This window comes from Girardinichthys multiradiatus, chromosome 2, assembly GCF_021462225.1.
Source record: "Girardinichthys multiradiatus isolate DD_20200921_A chromosome 2, DD_fGirMul_XY1, whole genome shotgun sequence".
Taxonomy (NCBI): domain Eukaryota; kingdom Metazoa; phylum Chordata; class Actinopteri; order Cyprinodontiformes; family Goodeidae; genus Girardinichthys; species Girardinichthys multiradiatus.
Window position 1 is genome coordinate 43,040,947 of NC_061795.1, and position 18,568 is coordinate 43,059,514.

The window sequence follows — 18,568 nt, forward strand, 5'->3', positions numbered from 1 at the left end:
TAGGAGGTCACAGGAAAACCCAATATCTACAACCAATATTTCCATAATTCAGGGCTCATCCCTATTGGTAAATGATACAATGTAAACTAGGCATTAAATATTGCATAGGTAATTAATATTTTAATTCTGTCCGTCAGGAAACATTTTTGTCCACAAAGTAGATTTAGCAAAGAGTGGAAGAGCAACAGAACTTGTGGCTAATTGTTTTTTGTCAACTCTTTTCTTGCTATTTAAAGTTTACCTCATCAACGGTTTTTATTTTATTTTTCCACATTATATGAACTTATTGAGAGAGATATGTAGCTTAATAGAAAGGACCATAAGAAATGGATGTCAACACTTATCTGTTATTACTTTTTCGGTGAAATTGCTAATAAATATAGATATTTTTTGTTAAGTTTTTTGTGTCATGTGAAAAACTTGAAAAAAATGAGTTAGGGCATTATTTTGGGAAGGTGACGATATGATAATTGATGTTAATCATTATCGATATGACCCACAATCCTTTGTACAATCACAACGATGTTGCGTTGGTCAGGTGGGTTTGTCACCGAGGCGGAAATGAAAGTTCAGTAGCGACAACGGCAGAGCACAGCTGAAAAAGGTACGTAAATTATTCCAGCATCGCTTCAATTTCCGGCATGTCAATTCACCTGCCGACAAATGACATATAAAACGCGACTATAAGCGCAGTTCCGCCGGCTCTCTGGTGGTTAAAACGACATTTGCTGGCGTGTCCTTTTGTGAAATCCCGCTACGAGGCAGTGGCTAACAGTTAGCCTCCTTAGCGTCAAGGAGGCTAAATTTAAACGTGTCGGACCGGATGTATCAAAACGCACCCTTCAAAGTTAAAGACGTTTTTTTTTCCATAAGATAAGCTTACGTGTTTAATCTTCTCAAGCGTAAAGAAAGCCGAACAGAACGATATGTGCAAGGGAAAGAAAACATTTTGGTAAAATGTTCAAGATATTTTTATGTCCAGTTAACGTTTACAGTTAGTCATTGGTTATACATTTATTCTCTTCGTTCCTTAATATCGTACATGTAGTCCAGACATTTCATACCCATACTTGCACCATGGTGTTTACATTTCATTGTGGTTAACATTTTTCTGGAATTATTGGGATAAAATGGGCATAAAATTGATCAAATCTCTCATAATTTAAATCGGCTGCATTTTATTATCTGAAAACTATGTATTACTCTCTGCTCCCACTGATGTAATTTATGTTTAAGACAGCGGACTTCTTCCAAAATCTGTCAGATTGTGTCACCTGATTAAAACAAAATTACCCTGAGCGCTCTCCTGTGGGTTATTTGATTATTGAGTATTTAATCAAATTTTCTTACAGTACATAATGTGAAGAATGGAACCTATATAAAAAAATATTTAAAACACCTTTTAGGGAAGCGGCACAAGTCGTTGCGTGGATGGTAAATTCTACGGTAGACTAGTTCTGTTGAAATGTAAATAGAAGTACTTCCACGCCTGTTAGGCTTGTTCTTAGAAATATGTTCTTTCCGACTCTTATTTTGGAAATAAATACCGGAAGGTTTTAGGGTTTCTAATCGTCCCTTGACAGTACTGGGTGCCAACTTCAATCATCTTCCGTGTTTGTGTTTTGTACGCAGCTACCATGGATATTTAACAAGCTGACAATAAATCTGTTTATTTGCAACACATATCTGACGGTTTAAATGAAACTCAAATGGGTCGTAAACAGTGAAGATAATATTCCCATTCTGTTCGGCCAGTCAGCTTAGTTTACAAGGTGGACAGGAGGTGATTCTGTCCTCTTTTGTTATGATAAATCCCATCGGATCATCTGCGGCTTTGACACTGACCTAAGGTAGTGGAGTTTTTTTTTTTCTTCTTCTTCTTCTTCTTGTTGAAACATCCAATTCTTTGCTCTGATTGTTACCAGAAATCTTCCTGCTATGCGCCATAGTTTTGTGTGGTCCCAGACTGGGATGCCAGCTGCAGTCACCTTGGTGCAGCAGCAAGTACAGCAAAACAAATGAGCCGCCTCGTAATAGTTTGCTTTCAAGAGGACGACGCAATCGGTTTCGATTAGAAATATTTCATGGATCTCAAACTGTTAACTTGGGGGTTTTAATAGATGTATTGAAGATAATAGGAAGAACAATGTGGCTGTGATCCGGGGTACCTCAACAAATAACCAATTCAGCAAAAAAAAAAAAAACCCAAAATCAAATAAAAATATAAGAGAGTGACATCTAATTACAGATGCACCGATCATCGGTTTCGTTAAGCTCTGATCGGCCATTACCAGATTACGTTAATTCTGATTTCTCTTTCAAAGATATAAATCACGAACTTTTTTTTTTTACTTTCTAAATGAATTGAATATTGAACTGACTTAAAAACAGTATTTATAGTAAAATAAAAATGATGATTCTAAGTGGAGGTTAGAGAGCTTTTATCTTACTGTATCCATGAAAATCTACAAAAGCAATACAATCCTCCAGGTTATAAGACAGAGGTATGTGTAAATAAAGCCCAAATAAAAAGAATTACAGCATGTCTTTTTTATGTAGTTCATAGATTATAGTTTGCTATCCTTTCTTTCTTTCTTTCTTTCTTTCTTTCTTGTTGTTTCTTTCTTTGTTGTTGTTGTTTCTTTCATAATTGAAGCATTTATGCTGGAAGATTATATAAGAATCCATTCTGTCTGCACGATGGTGCAGTTGGTAGCACTGTTGCCTTGCACAGTAAGAAGGTCCTGGGTTCGATTCCCAGCCAGGGGTCTTTCTGCATGGAGTTTGCATGTTCTCCTTGTGCATGCGTGGGTTCTCACCAGGTACTCTGGCTTCCTCCCACAGTCCAAAGACATGCCTGTTAGGTTAATTGGTAACTCTAAATTGCCCTTAGGTGTATGAATGAGTGTGTGCGTGGTTGTTTGTGTGTTGCCCTGCGATGGACTGGCGACCTGTCCAGGGTGTACCCTGCCTCTCGCCCATAGACTGCTGGAGATAGGCACCAGTTCCCCCGCGAACCACTATGGAATGAGCGTTAGAAAATGACTGACTGCATTTATGCTGGAAGATTATATAAGAAGCCTTTCTGTCATTATTGATATTGAATTATCTATATTAGGACCATATCAAGACAAAGTGGTATTAGAAGAATCAAACTCTTTAAAAGGGTAAAACTTTGCTTTAATATGTTCAACTTCCTTTTTTTTGCTGATGTCTAATAACTTCCCATTGTAGGGAAGTTTGTTCTTCTGACTGACATTTATAAAAAACTTCAATAACTCTGATAACTCAACCCGGTAGAGCTTAGTTATCCATTCAGTTATTTAAAAAAAAAAAATCAGATTTTTAGTTTCTAACCAGTTGATGACCAATCCGGCTCAGTCAAGCTAAAGATCTGCTGATTCTGGTCACCTGTCAATTTCTCGATACAACTCTAATCTAAATCACTAAATGAGTTATATCACATAAAAGAGCAGCAAAATACCTTTCCAGTTATATCTGCCTCATATAAACGGCACTGTTATGACACCTTAAATGGAAAGGAGAACAGTAACATGACAGTTCTTGCAGAAGCAATAGACGGGTTTATTTTTGTCACCACAAATTCTCAAAAAGGTTTGCACAAAATGTGGGGGAGAACGAGACCTTTAGGTTGTGCCAAATAAAAAAAAACAGCCAAAACAAAACAGGGCCTGACTTGACACCTATTATAGGTGAAAACAAAAAAAGAAACAATCCCTGATCTTCTAATCTAACAGAAAAGCTCTCCAAAAACATTACATGGGTTGGCACCAACCTACTTACCTAGTGTATCTAACAGAAAGGAACCCATGTGTGAAACAAAGATGCTCCTGAGAAGCCACACAGGTGTAGCAAACGGTCATCAGTCAGGAGGAGGAGAAGGTGGAGCCAGCCCCACAGGTGAGCTTCCTTTATAAGGCAGTCCTGGTTGGTCCTGATTGGTCCTATTACATGTAACAGGCACCAATAATAATGCTCTGATGCATTTAATATTTCAGTTTTGAATGCTTTAGATAAATATCAAACAAAACGTGACAGATTTTGAGAATGTTTTGTGAATTGTAACTTCCTGTTTTGACTTTAAGCAAGATGTCAATATCAGACAAATTCTAAGAATAGATTTACATCTGATAGACGCAAGATGTTTGTAAATAAGTAAATAGTTTCTGTTTAAAGTCACGTCAGGCTGTTAATAATACAGTTTGAGACATCAGAATACAATGCCATTTTCAAATTCAGATTATATTTTTTTGGTGATGGAAATGGCACAGGGAAAGCTGTTGCTAGGAGCTCCAGATTACAACCAGGCAGACCTCATTTTTAGGCATGCACAATATTAGAAAACATACATTAGCAAAATTATTGTTGAATATTGCAACGTCTTTATTTATTGTGATGATTGCCTAATTCATACCTCCCAGTCCAGAACGAGGGACAAACTGTGTGTTAATAACATATCCAGCAATAAACAACACAACACAACTACATTCCTAGGTTGAGGAGAATTTTGCGCCTAAACAGGTTGTTAGGGTGAAGTTAAATGACTTATCCAGTACTGAAATAAATGCCTTATGGAATTAAAGGTAATGAAAAGAAGCTGCTGATACACAGAACAACTTTAAAAGACAATTTACAAAACTTGTAGAGCAATTCTTAAAACTTATAAGTTGGTATGGCTCTTTGAAAGCCACAAACGCAAGCTTCGGCTCAGGTTTAGTAAAAAGCAGTCTGACTAACAACTGAAGGGATTTCTTCACAGACTCACAGACTTTAACTTGATAAAAGGAGTTAGTACAAATGGCAGAGTCATTGTTGATTGCAGTCCTGTTGTGCATTGCAGTTTTCCTTCCTTAAATGCTGCAGAGCTTATCTCGGACTTTGCTCAAGGTGAAGCCAGTGGCTCTCTCTGCCTTTGATGGGGAACAAACCTCTGCTGTAAGTGACGTTCATTCGACCATGCTGCTCAGCAAACCTTTAATGCAAGCTTTTCTATTTGTAACAATTTGTTCTGTTGACAACAAAAGGTGGAAAGAGGCAGTAGACTCATGAATTGTTCTGCACAATAAAGTGCAAGTGTCTCAGTAAAACATAAACCTGTCTAATATCCCCCACATACTGTATTATAGCGCCTACTGAGGTAATTCCTTTAAGCTAAGGGATAACAGGGATGTTTTAAGGTCACTGTTTTAGTTTCGCTTGAATCTTAATGCCTTCTGTATACCTGTATACCTGTACAGATTACGCATTCTGTCTAAAGGTTTTTCTCTTGCATCACTTCATCTGGAGATCCATCCATTTCTGATGGTTCTGACAGAATCATTTTTCTTTTTGCTGGTTTGGAGAGGGCTTACACAGTGTAGTTGTTAGCACTGTTGCCTTCTAGCACGAAGATACAGGGTTCAAATCCCAGGCCAGGATTTGAACCCTGGCGTTGTTGTTTGTCTGTGTCCGTTTTTCCCTGTGATAAATCTGTCCAGGTTGTACCTTGCCTCTTGCACAGTGACCCTTAAAGGATTAACGGGTATAGACAACGGATGGGTTGGAAAGTTAAATATCGTGCTGCACAATATGTTGAATCAAAACTGACATTGCAAATAGGGTTGCATAGTATATTAGAGTAAAACGGTACTCAATGTGCATACGTAAGGTTTACGTTGTACGTCAAAGAGGAAAAGGGAAGTGATCAGTTCAGGTTACAGCACCGACTTTAATCTCATTGACTAATGTGTCTCCGAGGCTGTTTTGCACTTATAAGCTAACTCCCCCCACAGAGATGGGGATACATTTCTTACGTCCAGCACCTCTGGTTTTAAAGAAGGAAACGTATTGTTTCATATGATGTTTTTGCGGTTGTGTTGCAGAGCTGTGATGTCATGGCGGCTGCCAGCGTGACCAGACCTGGCAGTGCCCGGACCACCGAAAAGTCTCAGTTGATCCTAAAAGGTAAAGACCAAAAAGTGCAGTGCAAGCACTGGTTCGATTGTTGTCTGATTCTAATCTTGCTGATTTATTGGTGGAAAAAAACATAAACTCTAATACAAAAGAAAGACGACTTATATCATTATTAAGCAGATGGATAGAGAAATATTTGTAAAGCTGCTAATGCTAGCTTATAAAGTTCCCGTTTATTGCCTGCACTGCAACATTTGCTCTGTCCAGCCATCCAGTAAGCTCACAAGTGGTGGTATTATAGGTTACATTATATAATATTATATCATATTATTATCTACATACCCTTGCTAGCTCTTGTGTTCCTATGGTGAATATAAATAATTGACAATGAAAGAAGTCAATGGCTCTTTAACCGTAAAAACACTCACTAAAGGAACAGAGGCTGTGGATAGATATGGATAGATAGTCAAACAGTGACAATAACCTCCCCTGGTAAAGATGTGCACAAAAGCCTTAAAATTAATTTCCATCGGGACCTGGTGACCCCAAAATGCCTGGGCCTATTGGCAAGATAAACCTGGGTCGTTGTTCAGACTTGTCATAGTTCCAGTTGTTTTAAACTTTCTAATTATTGCTCTGGTTGCAGATAAATGCAATTTTTTGACTTGTGGAGATCGGGACACATCTGCCCTATTGTAATGACTGTTCTCATGTCTTTCCTATTTTGAAGAGAGGCTAAGAAAATTAGGCCTCTGGGATGTAACCTTTAGACCCTTTGATTTTTACTTTTGATAATTGTTAATTAAAAATTCCAAAAAGCTAAAATTGGCTTAAATTAGTAAAGTTCTAAATAAAAAGTGCATCATTTAAATTAATAGTAGCTGTCATAGATGCCAATATTTCTGATGTTCTGATTTTAATATATTCTATTATTTCTTAACACAGGATTTGTCCCCTACAGAATAAATATACTGAAAGGAACTTTTTTAAAAAAATATTTCAGATAGAGCGTATGCTTTTGCAATTATAAACTGATTTCTTTTAAAGCTTTTTGCACATTTTTACCAGGGGTACTAATAATTATGGAGTCCACACTACATGCATTCGCTAATTCTGCTTGCCAGGAAACTTTGTGGTCAGTATTTTTCCACCTGTCAGATTATTCAGTGCGAGTGGGTGTGTGTTTTGGCAGAAAAGGTGTAGCTCACCCATGGCTTTGGTTTTACAAGTTTCTAATAAAACTTAAGTGGCAGAAACGTTTTTAATAAGGCAGGTGTGTTGAACATAGCATGAAAGCACAGTGTTGGAACATGGGACCCATCTACTACCTAGTAGCCGTGTTAGTACCGCATGCTGGGAGAAAGACCTGTTAATCAAATGAATAATTAGCAGGTGTTAGAAATTAAACTAACATGGTCTGTATATTTACTTTTCAGGAAAGTGCAGATAATGACAATAATAATTATAAGAACAAAAATAATAATAAAAAGGTTTTGTACCATTTTTTTACAGAGAAAATAAAGATTTAGACAAACAGAAATTGAATACTAATGTTATTAAAGTACAAAGTGCTTTAAAAACAAGCAAAAAAAAAAAAAGAATATAGGAATTAAAAATTTTAAATGTATTTTAATTAAAAGCAACAAGGGAAAAAAAACATTTTAAAAGTGTTAAAAGTTTTAAAACTCTCAAACCTTATATTAATGATGTGATGGTAAAATGGTTTAAATTTATTTTCTTTTAAATTTGACAGTTTTATTTATTTATTTTTTACTGATTTATAAAAGAAATATGAATTATGAAGATCAACACACATCTGCTTTACTTGAATGATGTTCCTTTGTCTTTCCCATTTTGAAGAGTTTATTATTAATATTTTATTAAACCTTTAATTAACCAGATAAAAGGCTCAAACCTCTTTCACAAAGATGACCTGGTCAAGAAAGGCAGCAGGAAGATCGACAAGAGTAGCTAAAAGAAATTCGTTTCGGAGCTGCATCATATTTATGCCCTAAGAAAAAGGAATTTATGGATTATTAAATATGTAGGAGTTTCTAACGGTGGTCACAAAATCACACTCAGGCCAACTCCTCTTTTTTAATTGAGATGTGATCATATTAGAAGCGACATTTAATTGATTAGTAGTTAAATTGAACACTTGCATCAAACTGGAAAGTGAATTAAAAATGACTAAATCCTTCAGTTACATTAATTTTAAAGAAAGGTTGCCCAAAATTACCAATGATTTAGATTAATTGGGAGTTTTTCCACTGAATAAATGTAAATTAAAGGTTGGATTTAGTATTTTTCCAGTGTGAGATTGTGTTGCTGCTGCTGAAAAATGTGCATTTATCTAAGGCTTTTTACACATCTTTACCAGGGTGTTATTATTATTATTTTTTTTACATTTTACTGTTCCCATATTTCTTCTTTTAGTGCTGATTTTTTAAAGCTAATTCCTAGTTACCTTCATTTCCACTCATTTTATAAGAAAAAGAAACGGTACTGCCAACTCTTTTATCATGAGGAAGTGTATTCAAGGAGGCTTGGTTTGCAAACCCGTGTTTATTAAAGATGAGCTCAGTGGACCTTCTTAGGTTGAACATGATCACAAATAGTTGTTAATCAACAGGCTCCATGTTTTGAAGACTTGTTACTGTTATTGAAAAGAAGACTGTCTATATTGGTCAAACATTTGGTTTTTGAAATGCTTATTTGAACATTTTCAGTTGGTTATTTTTCCTACTTGAACAGATAATAAACTGAGGGAGGGACATTTTTATTTTTCCATTTAGTTGCATAACGATTCTTCACAATAACACCTTACAGCACAGTAGTCAGCTACGCTACTGTGACACAAAATATGCTCATTTGCACTGTTATTACCTGCCTTTCAAAAAAGAAAAGGAAAGAAAATATATTGAGTGTACAAATATACGTACATATTGTTTTTTATTATGTTTTTAATTTCCTTTAAAGTTTATATATTTATGCTTAAGATCTGTATGCTGTGAGCCTGTAAAACCGAGGTCAAATTACTTTTTTGTGCACCCAAGCATTGCCAGTAAAGCTGATTCTCATTCTAATAGTTGCAGAATAATTGTGCACACAGATTTTCTCCTAAGAAAGCCAAAACCTCACTTTCACTTTCGTCATTTTTCATATTGTTCAATAATAAAATGAATCCTTTGCCTAATAATTGTACACGCAGTGTAGCTTGATTTAACTAATAGTGTTTCGCTCAATGCCAGTAGAACAGAATAGAAATATCCTTTATTGTCTCACAGTGTGGAAATTCAGGTGTACCCGCAGCAAAGTGGAAGGTAAATGCAATCATGCAGATACAGACAAGGGTAAAGAATATAAAAACACAAAAAAATAAAAAAATAGAACTTTAAGGGCAAAACAAGAAAAATAATACTGTACAGTTATTAAAAACAGCATACTCAGAGCAGAAGAAATGTGCAACAGAGTGGGGTGATTTGAAAAAAATGTATAAAATGTGCAGGAATTATTTGAGCATAAACAACAACAGACTAATTACAAGAAATAAAAAAACTGCATATAACAGCAGGAATGTAAACACTTATTGAGCTTGTTGGGAGCAGTGATGGTTATAAAGTCTTAACAGCTGCTGGGAGGAAGGACCTGAGATCACACTTCTTTGTGCACCTAGGATGCAGCAGTCTTTCCCTGAAGGAGCTCTCACATTCTGCAACAGCTTCATGCATGGGGTGGAAGACATTGTCCAACATTGATGTTATTTTTGCCAGAGTCTTTCTGTCTCCCACCAACTGCACTGGGTCGGGGGGGATCCTAGGACAGAGCTGGTCTTCCTGATGAGCTTATCTATTAATAGTGTTATTTCATTTCAGCTCTGACTCACCGCCTCATTTAAAGATCAGCCAATAACTACCCGGCGTTTACTGTCTCTGCACCTCCTCTCTTCTAATCGAATGCTCTGGAAACCTGCTTGTTAGTTCCATATCGGACCTTTTTTCTTCTGCGTAACCGCTTTAACAGCGGTGAGTCACATTTGTTTCGACAGATGTTTCCGGAGCGGAGACATTGTCAACGTCTCTTTACTGGAATAGATCTGCTCACCTTTAGCCTGCTGTAGGAAGTTTCCTAATCTGTGATCATTTATTTATCCGCTTGTCCTGGACTGTTTGCGAGCTTCTCAGCTCGCAGTCATGTCATGACAAACACTTCAGCTTGCAGGACCGAAACAAGCTCTGACAAGATTCCTAGAACATGTAAAAGAACGCAAACCATTCAATAAAACCCCAGTAGCAGAGTGCTCAGTAGTACTGAAAATTTGTTAAATTAAAAAAATGCAGAAAGTGTCTGAGGCTGGTCCTCCAAAACCATAGCATGAAGACCCCCATCACTAAGTGTTTCTCAACTCTGCTCCGCCCAACACACCTGATTACCTCATCAGGATGCCATCGAGGGCTGCAGAAACCTGTTAATCACCAATTCATGTAAGTGTGGCAGCAGGAAAGCGCCTAAAACATGCAGGATAGTGGGCCCTGAGGACCAGGATTTGGAACCACTTTAAGTAATATGGCTTCAACTTTTTTTATGCCACTAGGGGGCGGTGTTTGTATTCTGGTTGGTCGCCTGAGCACTGAGAAAATGCCTTCTGCATTCTGAGCAACCCAAAATTCATAACAAATTACTGCAGGCATTGACATCGTTCGGGTCCTTAATTGAAATTTAAAGCAAATTTTATTAAAGAGAGACGAATAGGAAGTATTTAGCCTCGATAAAAAAATGTGTTTGGAGCACTTTTTGGAGGTTTTTAAGATGCTCATTTATTATCTATAAATGATATCCTCAACTTCTTTACAGTCTTAAGAAAAACATTAAATCTTTTTCTCACAAAGCTTTTTGTTTTTTATAGTCTGCAAATCCATTGAAGACTTTATAACCAGTAGTTATTGTTGATCAGACTTACACTAAAATGCTTGACTGACAAAAATGAAGCATCCGAACCGGCATCAGATATTTATGATTTAACTGTGTAAAAAATTAGACACTAGTTCAGTTAAGCTTTTATAGGGTTTAAATAAAGCCCTCTATTTCTGTGATCATTGCAGATGATTTATTTTTGTTTAGTCAAAATTTATTTTTTTAATATTGTACCAATGTTTGTATTCACATTTAAATAAACCACAATGATAGGATCCACTTTAATTCTTATTTAACCTGAATAAATTTGAATTTATTTGCCTTTTTGGGGAAAGCTACCTTTGGATTGTGGTTTCTATTTATCCAAAGTCATACATTGTAGAGCGAGAGAAGTTGATGGAAGGAAACTAGGATGTTTGCAGCAAAGAAAAATATCCTGGCTTTCTGTAATTTCAGAGAAAATAAATTCAGAATTGAAAACAACCCATACTCACACTGTGCACAGAAGGCAGTTACACTTTAATGAGATTTGTTTAAGCAAGTATTAACTGAATTCGTGATGTTCGTATTCATTGCATGTTATGAAAACAACATTTATATCCAGAATTCTTTGTTTTTTTAATTTTCTGACTTAGTTTTATGATTTATGTCTTTGCTTCTGTGCGGTGACCTTAAGGTTCCTGTAAGACGCCTACAAATAAAATTGATTATTATGGTTAGTTATTGTTCAAACATTTGTTTTAGATTTTTAATATATTTTTTTGCAGGACTAGTGACCTTTATTTTTTTTTAAGTAGGCAGACAGGACGTTGGGTGGAGAGGGGGGGAAGACATGCAGCATAGGTCTCCGGGTTGGGACTCCAACCTGGGACGGTTGCGTTGAGGACTGAAGCCACGCCACGCGCCGTGCCCCTTATCAGAATATTTCTTACAGAAGATAAAATCAAAGGGTAGTTTAGACAATTTTCTGCTGCAATCCAGAAAATTGTGTAATTGTCATATTTAAAGGTAAAAATGGCAGCTGAAATCTGATTAAACCAAGATTTGTTATACTTTTTTCATATTTCTGATCATTTGTTCACAAAACTTAAAATCTGCTGAAAACCTCATTAAAAACAGTGTTTAGCTCGAGTTTTGTTTCCTCTAGACGAACCAGTTTTGCATAAAAAAAAAGGAAAACTTTCTCTCCTAACAGTTTGATGTACTCCTCTGCAGCTTAAAGCGTGTGTTTGTTTGTACGCAGTGGTGTCAGCGAAGCCCCAGTCTCCAAAGCTGCCGAACCGTCACTCACGGCTCAGCTCCTTCGTCGAGGTGACGGCCGACGGTCTGACCAGTGAAACCAAAAAAACAGGCAAACGCAGCGGGCACCTGGAGCTGCAGTGGAACGAAGACCTCACTCTGTGAGAGAAACTCGCATAGATTCACACAGACGTTGATCAAAGACAGCCTTTTATTGATTGTCTGCAGCACACAAATCCACTGCAAGCGTCATAGTTTTTGGAAGATTTGATCTTGTCTGTCATTTAAATCTTTCTCCTTTTATCAGTGCAGAAATGAAACCTTCCACAGCGTATTTAAGGAGTTTGTAGCTGTGTAAAACTCTGATTTAATTAAAAAAGTTAAATGAACAGAACTGCTAATATGCTAGAGGAATCTCATGCCGTTGTGTTTTTAACAGCTTGCAATGTTTCCCTGCATGTTGCAGTAATGTGACGCCTGAGAGTCATCTGGATCTGAAGTTGTGGAGCTGCCACACCTTGAGAAAGGAGCTTCTGGGCAGTGCTACCATAGACCTTCTGGACACACTGCGCACACATGATGGCAAAAGTAAGAAAACACACACTGTCTTGGGGGGGAGAGGAACATTCAGTACATTTTGCACCAGATATACCCAACATTTATACAGTAATTATTTTCTACCCACGTTTGTGTGTTTTTATTTTTTTTTTATTGGATAAAATGTTATTTGGCTTTTACTGCCTTTTGACAGCAAGATACATAATGTCTATTTGAAAAAGTAGACCTCTTTAGCAGGGCTTTATGATGTTAAGAAAATATGCAAAAAATGATGTTATGCATTTCAATAAATGAACAAATACTGAGCTAATCAGTGCTAATCTCTGTTAGCTAGTTTATAGCAAACATAGATCACAGATAGTGAGTAGTAGAGCTAAACGTCTGATGTTGCAGCTGCTGTCCTGGTGAAGAAACAACTTAGCTGCAGCTTCGTAAGGATTTTACCTAAACACCTTAATGCCCTCTTAAAATCATTCCTTCTTCATTAAGATATATTATTGGCATAGAGAGCCTAAATGCATGGTTCTAATATGGATAGTTAATATTTATTCCAATCCAAGCTGTTGTTTTTGATAACAATATTGTGTATCGTGATAGTGGGCTAGCTCTATACTCTTCTGCTTTACTGTACAAATAAAACTCAACATTGTGTCGTGCACGCTGACAGGCAGGAGGACCTGACCAAACTTTTATTTATTTAAAACAAATCAGAGAAGTGCTTCAGGGAAAAAAATGCAAAAATAAACACCAAAGTCAAATTTGCATTATGAATCAAGACAAGAAGAAAAATGAGGGTCAGTTGAAGGCCAGGAGCTGATTCTAAACTCAGCAGAACTTTGATGTCTCGTAATTTATTTAAAAGTTAGATTAAGTGTGGTGTTGTCTTCAAGGAGGTGTATATACTCTGTAGCACATCAGTGTCCATTCAGCAGCAAATATCAGAATCTAATCCTAAAACATGCTGAGTAAAAATGAAACAGTAAAAATAGGCAAACAAAAGAATTTCAGCGCCAGTCTGTTTGTGGATCAATGAGCCTTCAGCCCAAGATGGTCAGACAGTTATTATGTTTGAAACAAAACAGCAGAAAAATGGCTGCTTCTCTTTAAAATGTAACTCACGCTGCTCTGATGCTGTAGCACACTGTAGATGTTACACCCTTTATTCCAGCACACAGACACAGTATGTATGTATATTTCACAGCTCTTACAGAGCCTAACATGTGAAATGCTCTTTACTTCTTCACATATAGACTCATCTAGAAAGGATTTTTGGATACGTAAACATAAGAGAGATAAGAAACAGTGTGGTTTAAGTTTCCCTATTAAACAATCAGTCACATTTGACTGGACTCCTTAAAACTTTTCATACCCGACTTAAATTTATGATCTTTTCAGGTTTTAAAAATCTTGCTCTAACTTGTTTAAGCAATCTCCTCTTGTTTAGTTGTTTGACCCTCGTAAAAATGTATTTCCCTCATTTACAGGACGTATGTTCTGACCCTGATGTTTAAGCAGCTACTCAGTCTTTCAGTTTGAGTTGTATAACTTGACCCCAGCTGAAACATGGCACTGCACTGCTTTAACAAAGATGGGCTCTCACTTGTTACTTAATTAGGTCCAGGTGATGTTTTTTTTTTTATTATTTGGCCCGCTCAACTTTACACAACTAGAGTTAGCAGCACTTCTTCAGGGTTCTGCAGCTGTTACGGCCGAGCTCTGCAGCTGAAACCAACCATAAGGTCCAAAGAGGAATGAATGGGAGGCTCACACAAACATAAAGTAAATATGCTGAAAACTAATTAATTGATTTAATTACGTATTGAGTGTGAGTCCAGGATGTTTTGTCATTTTAGAGCAATAAAGAAGAACATCCGATTTTACCGTTCCACCTCTCCTTACTTTTTACCTCTTTCTTTTTCTCACCACAACTTTCTTCTCTTCCTAATCACTCATCCTTTCTCCCTGTGTGTGTCTGTGTGTGCTTTCTCCCTCTAGTGGAGAACGTCCAGCTGAGTCTGGTGCTGCATACGGAGAACAAAGGCTTGGTTGTGGCAGGAGGGGAGCTCAACGTCTGTCTGGACGGCATGGTTGTTGATCTGGGCTCTCTGCCCAATGGCAGCACAGCAGCAGACAGTAAGCCCTGCATCTTACCGCACACACTCAGCCTCACGTACTCAGAAAGGTGTTGGTAGGAACAGAATTGAACAGAGGAACACCTCGTGAGGCCTTCACACCACAGACATGTAGATAGACATTAAAGCCCTGGCTGGCCGTCATCATGTTTTATGAATTCTGCCGTTGAATAAATTTGAGAAGAACAAAATCAAATGTATGCAAAGCTTTCATTCAGAAAACCAATGTTATAAATATAAGAAGAAAGACGAAAGAATGGTAACATGGAAATCATAGCTTACAGCTGCCTTTTTTAATCTAAATGTGTTTTTTTTTAACATGAATGCACAAGAAACCCACAGAAATTCAGGCAGCTTAATCTAGCAGAACACTTGAACTCCTCCTCACACTCTATGCCTTCCTCTTTTTCCTTATTATTTGGTAATACTGCAGCAGTAACCACACAAACCTGTGGTACATATAAATAAAAAGACTCAGATATATTTCTTACAGTACGATGTTTGTCTTTGTCCACCACAGCAATGAGTTTAATTTTGATTTCAAAACGGGACAGATTTTTATGCATTTGGTAGATACTTTAGCCTTGAATTAAGGTGACATTTATGGTCTTGACCTCATTTGATTGTGAAGGATTAGAAAATGGTGATGAGCTGCCTAAGCAGAGAGATCATGACATTGTTTGTACGGCACATTCTGTCTGAAGCAGTGGTTCTCAACCCGGACCCTAAAGGTTCACTGTCCTTCATCTCTCTGCACCAGGACACCTGATTCAAATGACTGCGTTACCTCCTCAGCATGCCATGAATCGCTACAGAAGCCTGTTAATTATCCATCATTTCAGTGAGATGTGTAGCAACAGGGAAACACCTGAAACATGCGGGAGTGGGCCCTGAGGACCAGGATTGAGAACCACTGGTCCAATGTATTAATTTTACTTAAATACATTTTGTCCCCCAATTCCTTTAGCTTCATAAATTAGTTTTTATTTTGAAAAAGTGCACTTTATACGAGTTTGCATCGGTTTATCTTTTGAATAGAAATTTTTAATCGCAGTAACCTTTAAGATAGAGGATTATTAAATGTAAGTTGTACTTGATGGTAGTCAGCAAAATTGCACCGAAATGTTCTTTGGTCTAAATTCTCCGTTTAACATTTTTCTTTCAGGTCAAGGTTCTTGATCTATGGTACAGGTACCACTGGTGTTACTTGGGCTGACTTTAGCGGTACTCGTAAGAGATTTTGGTGAAATTATTTGTAAGATGGATACAAAGGAAGTAACTATGGTGTAGAGTTACTAAGCACCAACAGCCTAATAGATTAGGATTTTCACTTCACCAGAAACTTTGAAAAAGAGAAACACTGTGGAGAGACTTTCAAGAGCTCCCAGTAAGAACCTGTAGTAGACGACAGAGAACCAGGAACGAGTTCTGGTGGCTGTTCATGTCGAAAGTCGAAAACTTGGTTCTGCAAATGGTATCAAACCCAACTTTGTTCCAGGTCTAAGTTTATAATCAGTAGGATTGATTAATGTTTTTGTGGTGGCAGGATGGCGCATGTGCCGCCCTCTCCGGGCTTACCACAGCTCATTAATTAGTTCTAATAACAACGCTTTTAATCTGTATACTTTCTACTGGTGATAAAATGTTCTACTATCAGGCAGCATCTTACATTTTTAGGCACCTTCTCGCCTTCAGACCTTACAGAATGCGGCAGCAGACCCCTAATGAGGAGCAAAGGAGAGGAACACATTTCTCCTGTTTTGGTGCCAAAGACATTAAAGGATACAGGGGTTGGACAATGAAACTGAAACACCTGTCATTTTAGTGTGGGAGGTTTCATGGCTAAATTGGACCAGCCTGGTAGCCAGTCTTCATTGATTGCACATTGCACCAGTAAGAGCAGAGTGTGAAGGTTCAATTAGCAGGGTAAGAGCACAGTTTTGCTCAAAATATTGAAATGCACGCAACATTATGGGTGACATACCAGAGTTCAAAAGAGGACAAATTGTTGGTGCACGTCTTGCTGGCGCATCTGTGACCAAGACAGCAAGTCTTTGTGATGTATCAAGAGCCACGGTATCCAGGGTAATGTCAGCATACCACCAAGAAGGATGAACCACATCCAACAGGATTAACTGTGGACGCAAGAGGAAGCTGTCTGAAAGGGATGTTCGGGTGCTAACCCGAATTGTATCCAAAAAACATAAAACCACGGCTGCCCAAATCACGGCAGAATTAAATGTGCACCTCAACTCTCCTGTTTCCACCAGAACTGTCCATCAGGAGCTCCACAGGGTCAATATACACGGCCGGGCTGCTATAGCCAAACCTTTGGTCACTCATGCCAATGCCAAACGTCAGTTTCAATGGTGCAAGGAGCACAAATCTTGGGCTGTGGACAATGTGAAACATGTATTGTTCTCTGATGAGTCCACCTTTACTGTTTTCCCCACATCCGGGAGAGTTACGGTGTGGAGGAGCCCCAAAGAAGCGTACCACCCAGACTGTTGCATGCCCAGAGTGAAGCATGGGGGTGGATCAGTGATGGTTTGGGCTGCCATATCATGGCATTCCCTTGGCCCAATACTTGTGCTAGATGGACGCGTCACTGCCAAGGACTACCGAACCATTCTTGAGGACCATGTGCATCCAATGGTTCAAACATTGTATCCTGAAGGCGGTGCCGTGTATCAGGATGACAATGCACCAATACACACAGCAAGACTGGTGAAAGATTGGTTTGATGAACATGAAAGTGAAGTTGAACATCTCCCATGGCCTGCACAGTCACCAGATCTAAATATTATTGAGCCACTTTGGGGTGTTTTGGAGGAGCGAGTCAGGAAACGTTTTCCTCCACCAGTATCACGTAGTGACCTGGCCACTATCCTGCAAGAAGAATGGCTTAAAATCCCTCTGACCACTGTGCAGGACTTGTATATGTCATTCCCAAGACGAATTGATGCTGTATTGGCCGCAAAAGGAGGACCTACACCATACTAATAAATTATTGTGGTCTAAACCAGGTGTTTCAGTTTCATTGTCCAACCCCTGTATATACAATACAGTCAGGCTTTTAACTACACTGCTACACTTATTTCTAACATATATTTTGTGCTTTGTGAAGCACTTTGTGATGTCTGTGAAAAGGTTCTTGATAAATAAATTTCACTTAAATTGTACTACTATTGGCAATATTTGCTAAAAATGTATTTTTCAGCATTTTGTTTTACGTTTTAACATTGTAGCAAAGATTCACTAAAGGAAGTTGCATAGCATTGTGTAAAATATTTATTGAGATAATAAATTTGAAAAGTTACTTAACTGCATGTTTTAGTAAGTTTTATATGCAGGGCAGCCATATTGAATTTTGAGGTTGTTGTTCACTTGGGATTCCGACTTTATTTGACCTTTATGCTTATCTTTCCAACTTAAAACTTAGAAATTTTACCTTTTAAGTAAAATGGATTGCGTTATTAAACTGCATCTTTCAACCAGTCACGCAGTGCCATGAAATCAATTTTATTTTTGTTTTTTATTTTTCTGTTTCTGTGACGTAAACCTGAAAATCTGATATTAGAAAATCCTGCAACGGTGATAATATGGGTAAATTTTGCAATGATGCTATCAGTTGCGATACATTGTGCAGCATAGATCTGTTAATAAGGGACATTTAGATAAAAATGCATTTCCACTGTGACTGAATTGGATAGCTGTGTACGACTGAATGGACGGCAAGTATTGGTGACTAGTTTGTTCAGTCTGAATAAAGCATATTTTAATTTGATAATGTAAAGCTTTTTGTGTTCACG

At 37.7% G+C, this 18,568-nt stretch overlaps 1 protein-coding gene across 4 annotated transcripts in view; it reads left to right on the top strand.

Annotated features, from left to right (window-relative positions):
* The first annotated feature begins 527 nt into the window (after nt 1–527).
* wwp2 (WW domain containing E3 ubiquitin protein ligase 2) overlaps nt 528–18,568 on the top strand; it is a 76,905-nt gene continuing 58,864 nt past the window's right edge. For 3 of the 4 annotated variants that reach the window (XM_047381540.1, XM_047381554.1, XM_047381551.1), the window contains exons 1-5: nt 528–604; nt 5,883–5,964; nt 12,071–12,227; nt 12,533–12,654; nt 14,620–14,757. In XM_047381540.1, the coding sequence (XP_047237496.1) occupies nt 5,895–5,964; nt 12,071–12,227; nt 12,533–12,654; nt 14,620–14,757 (487 nt within the window). In that variant the 5' untranslated portion in view covers nt 528–604; nt 5,883–5,894. Of the gene's footprint in view, nt 605–1,615; nt 1,851–5,882; nt 5,965–12,070; nt 12,228–12,532; nt 12,655–14,619; nt 14,758–18,568 lie in introns of those variants that run through there. The other variant, XM_047381544.1, reaches the window with a different exon arrangement.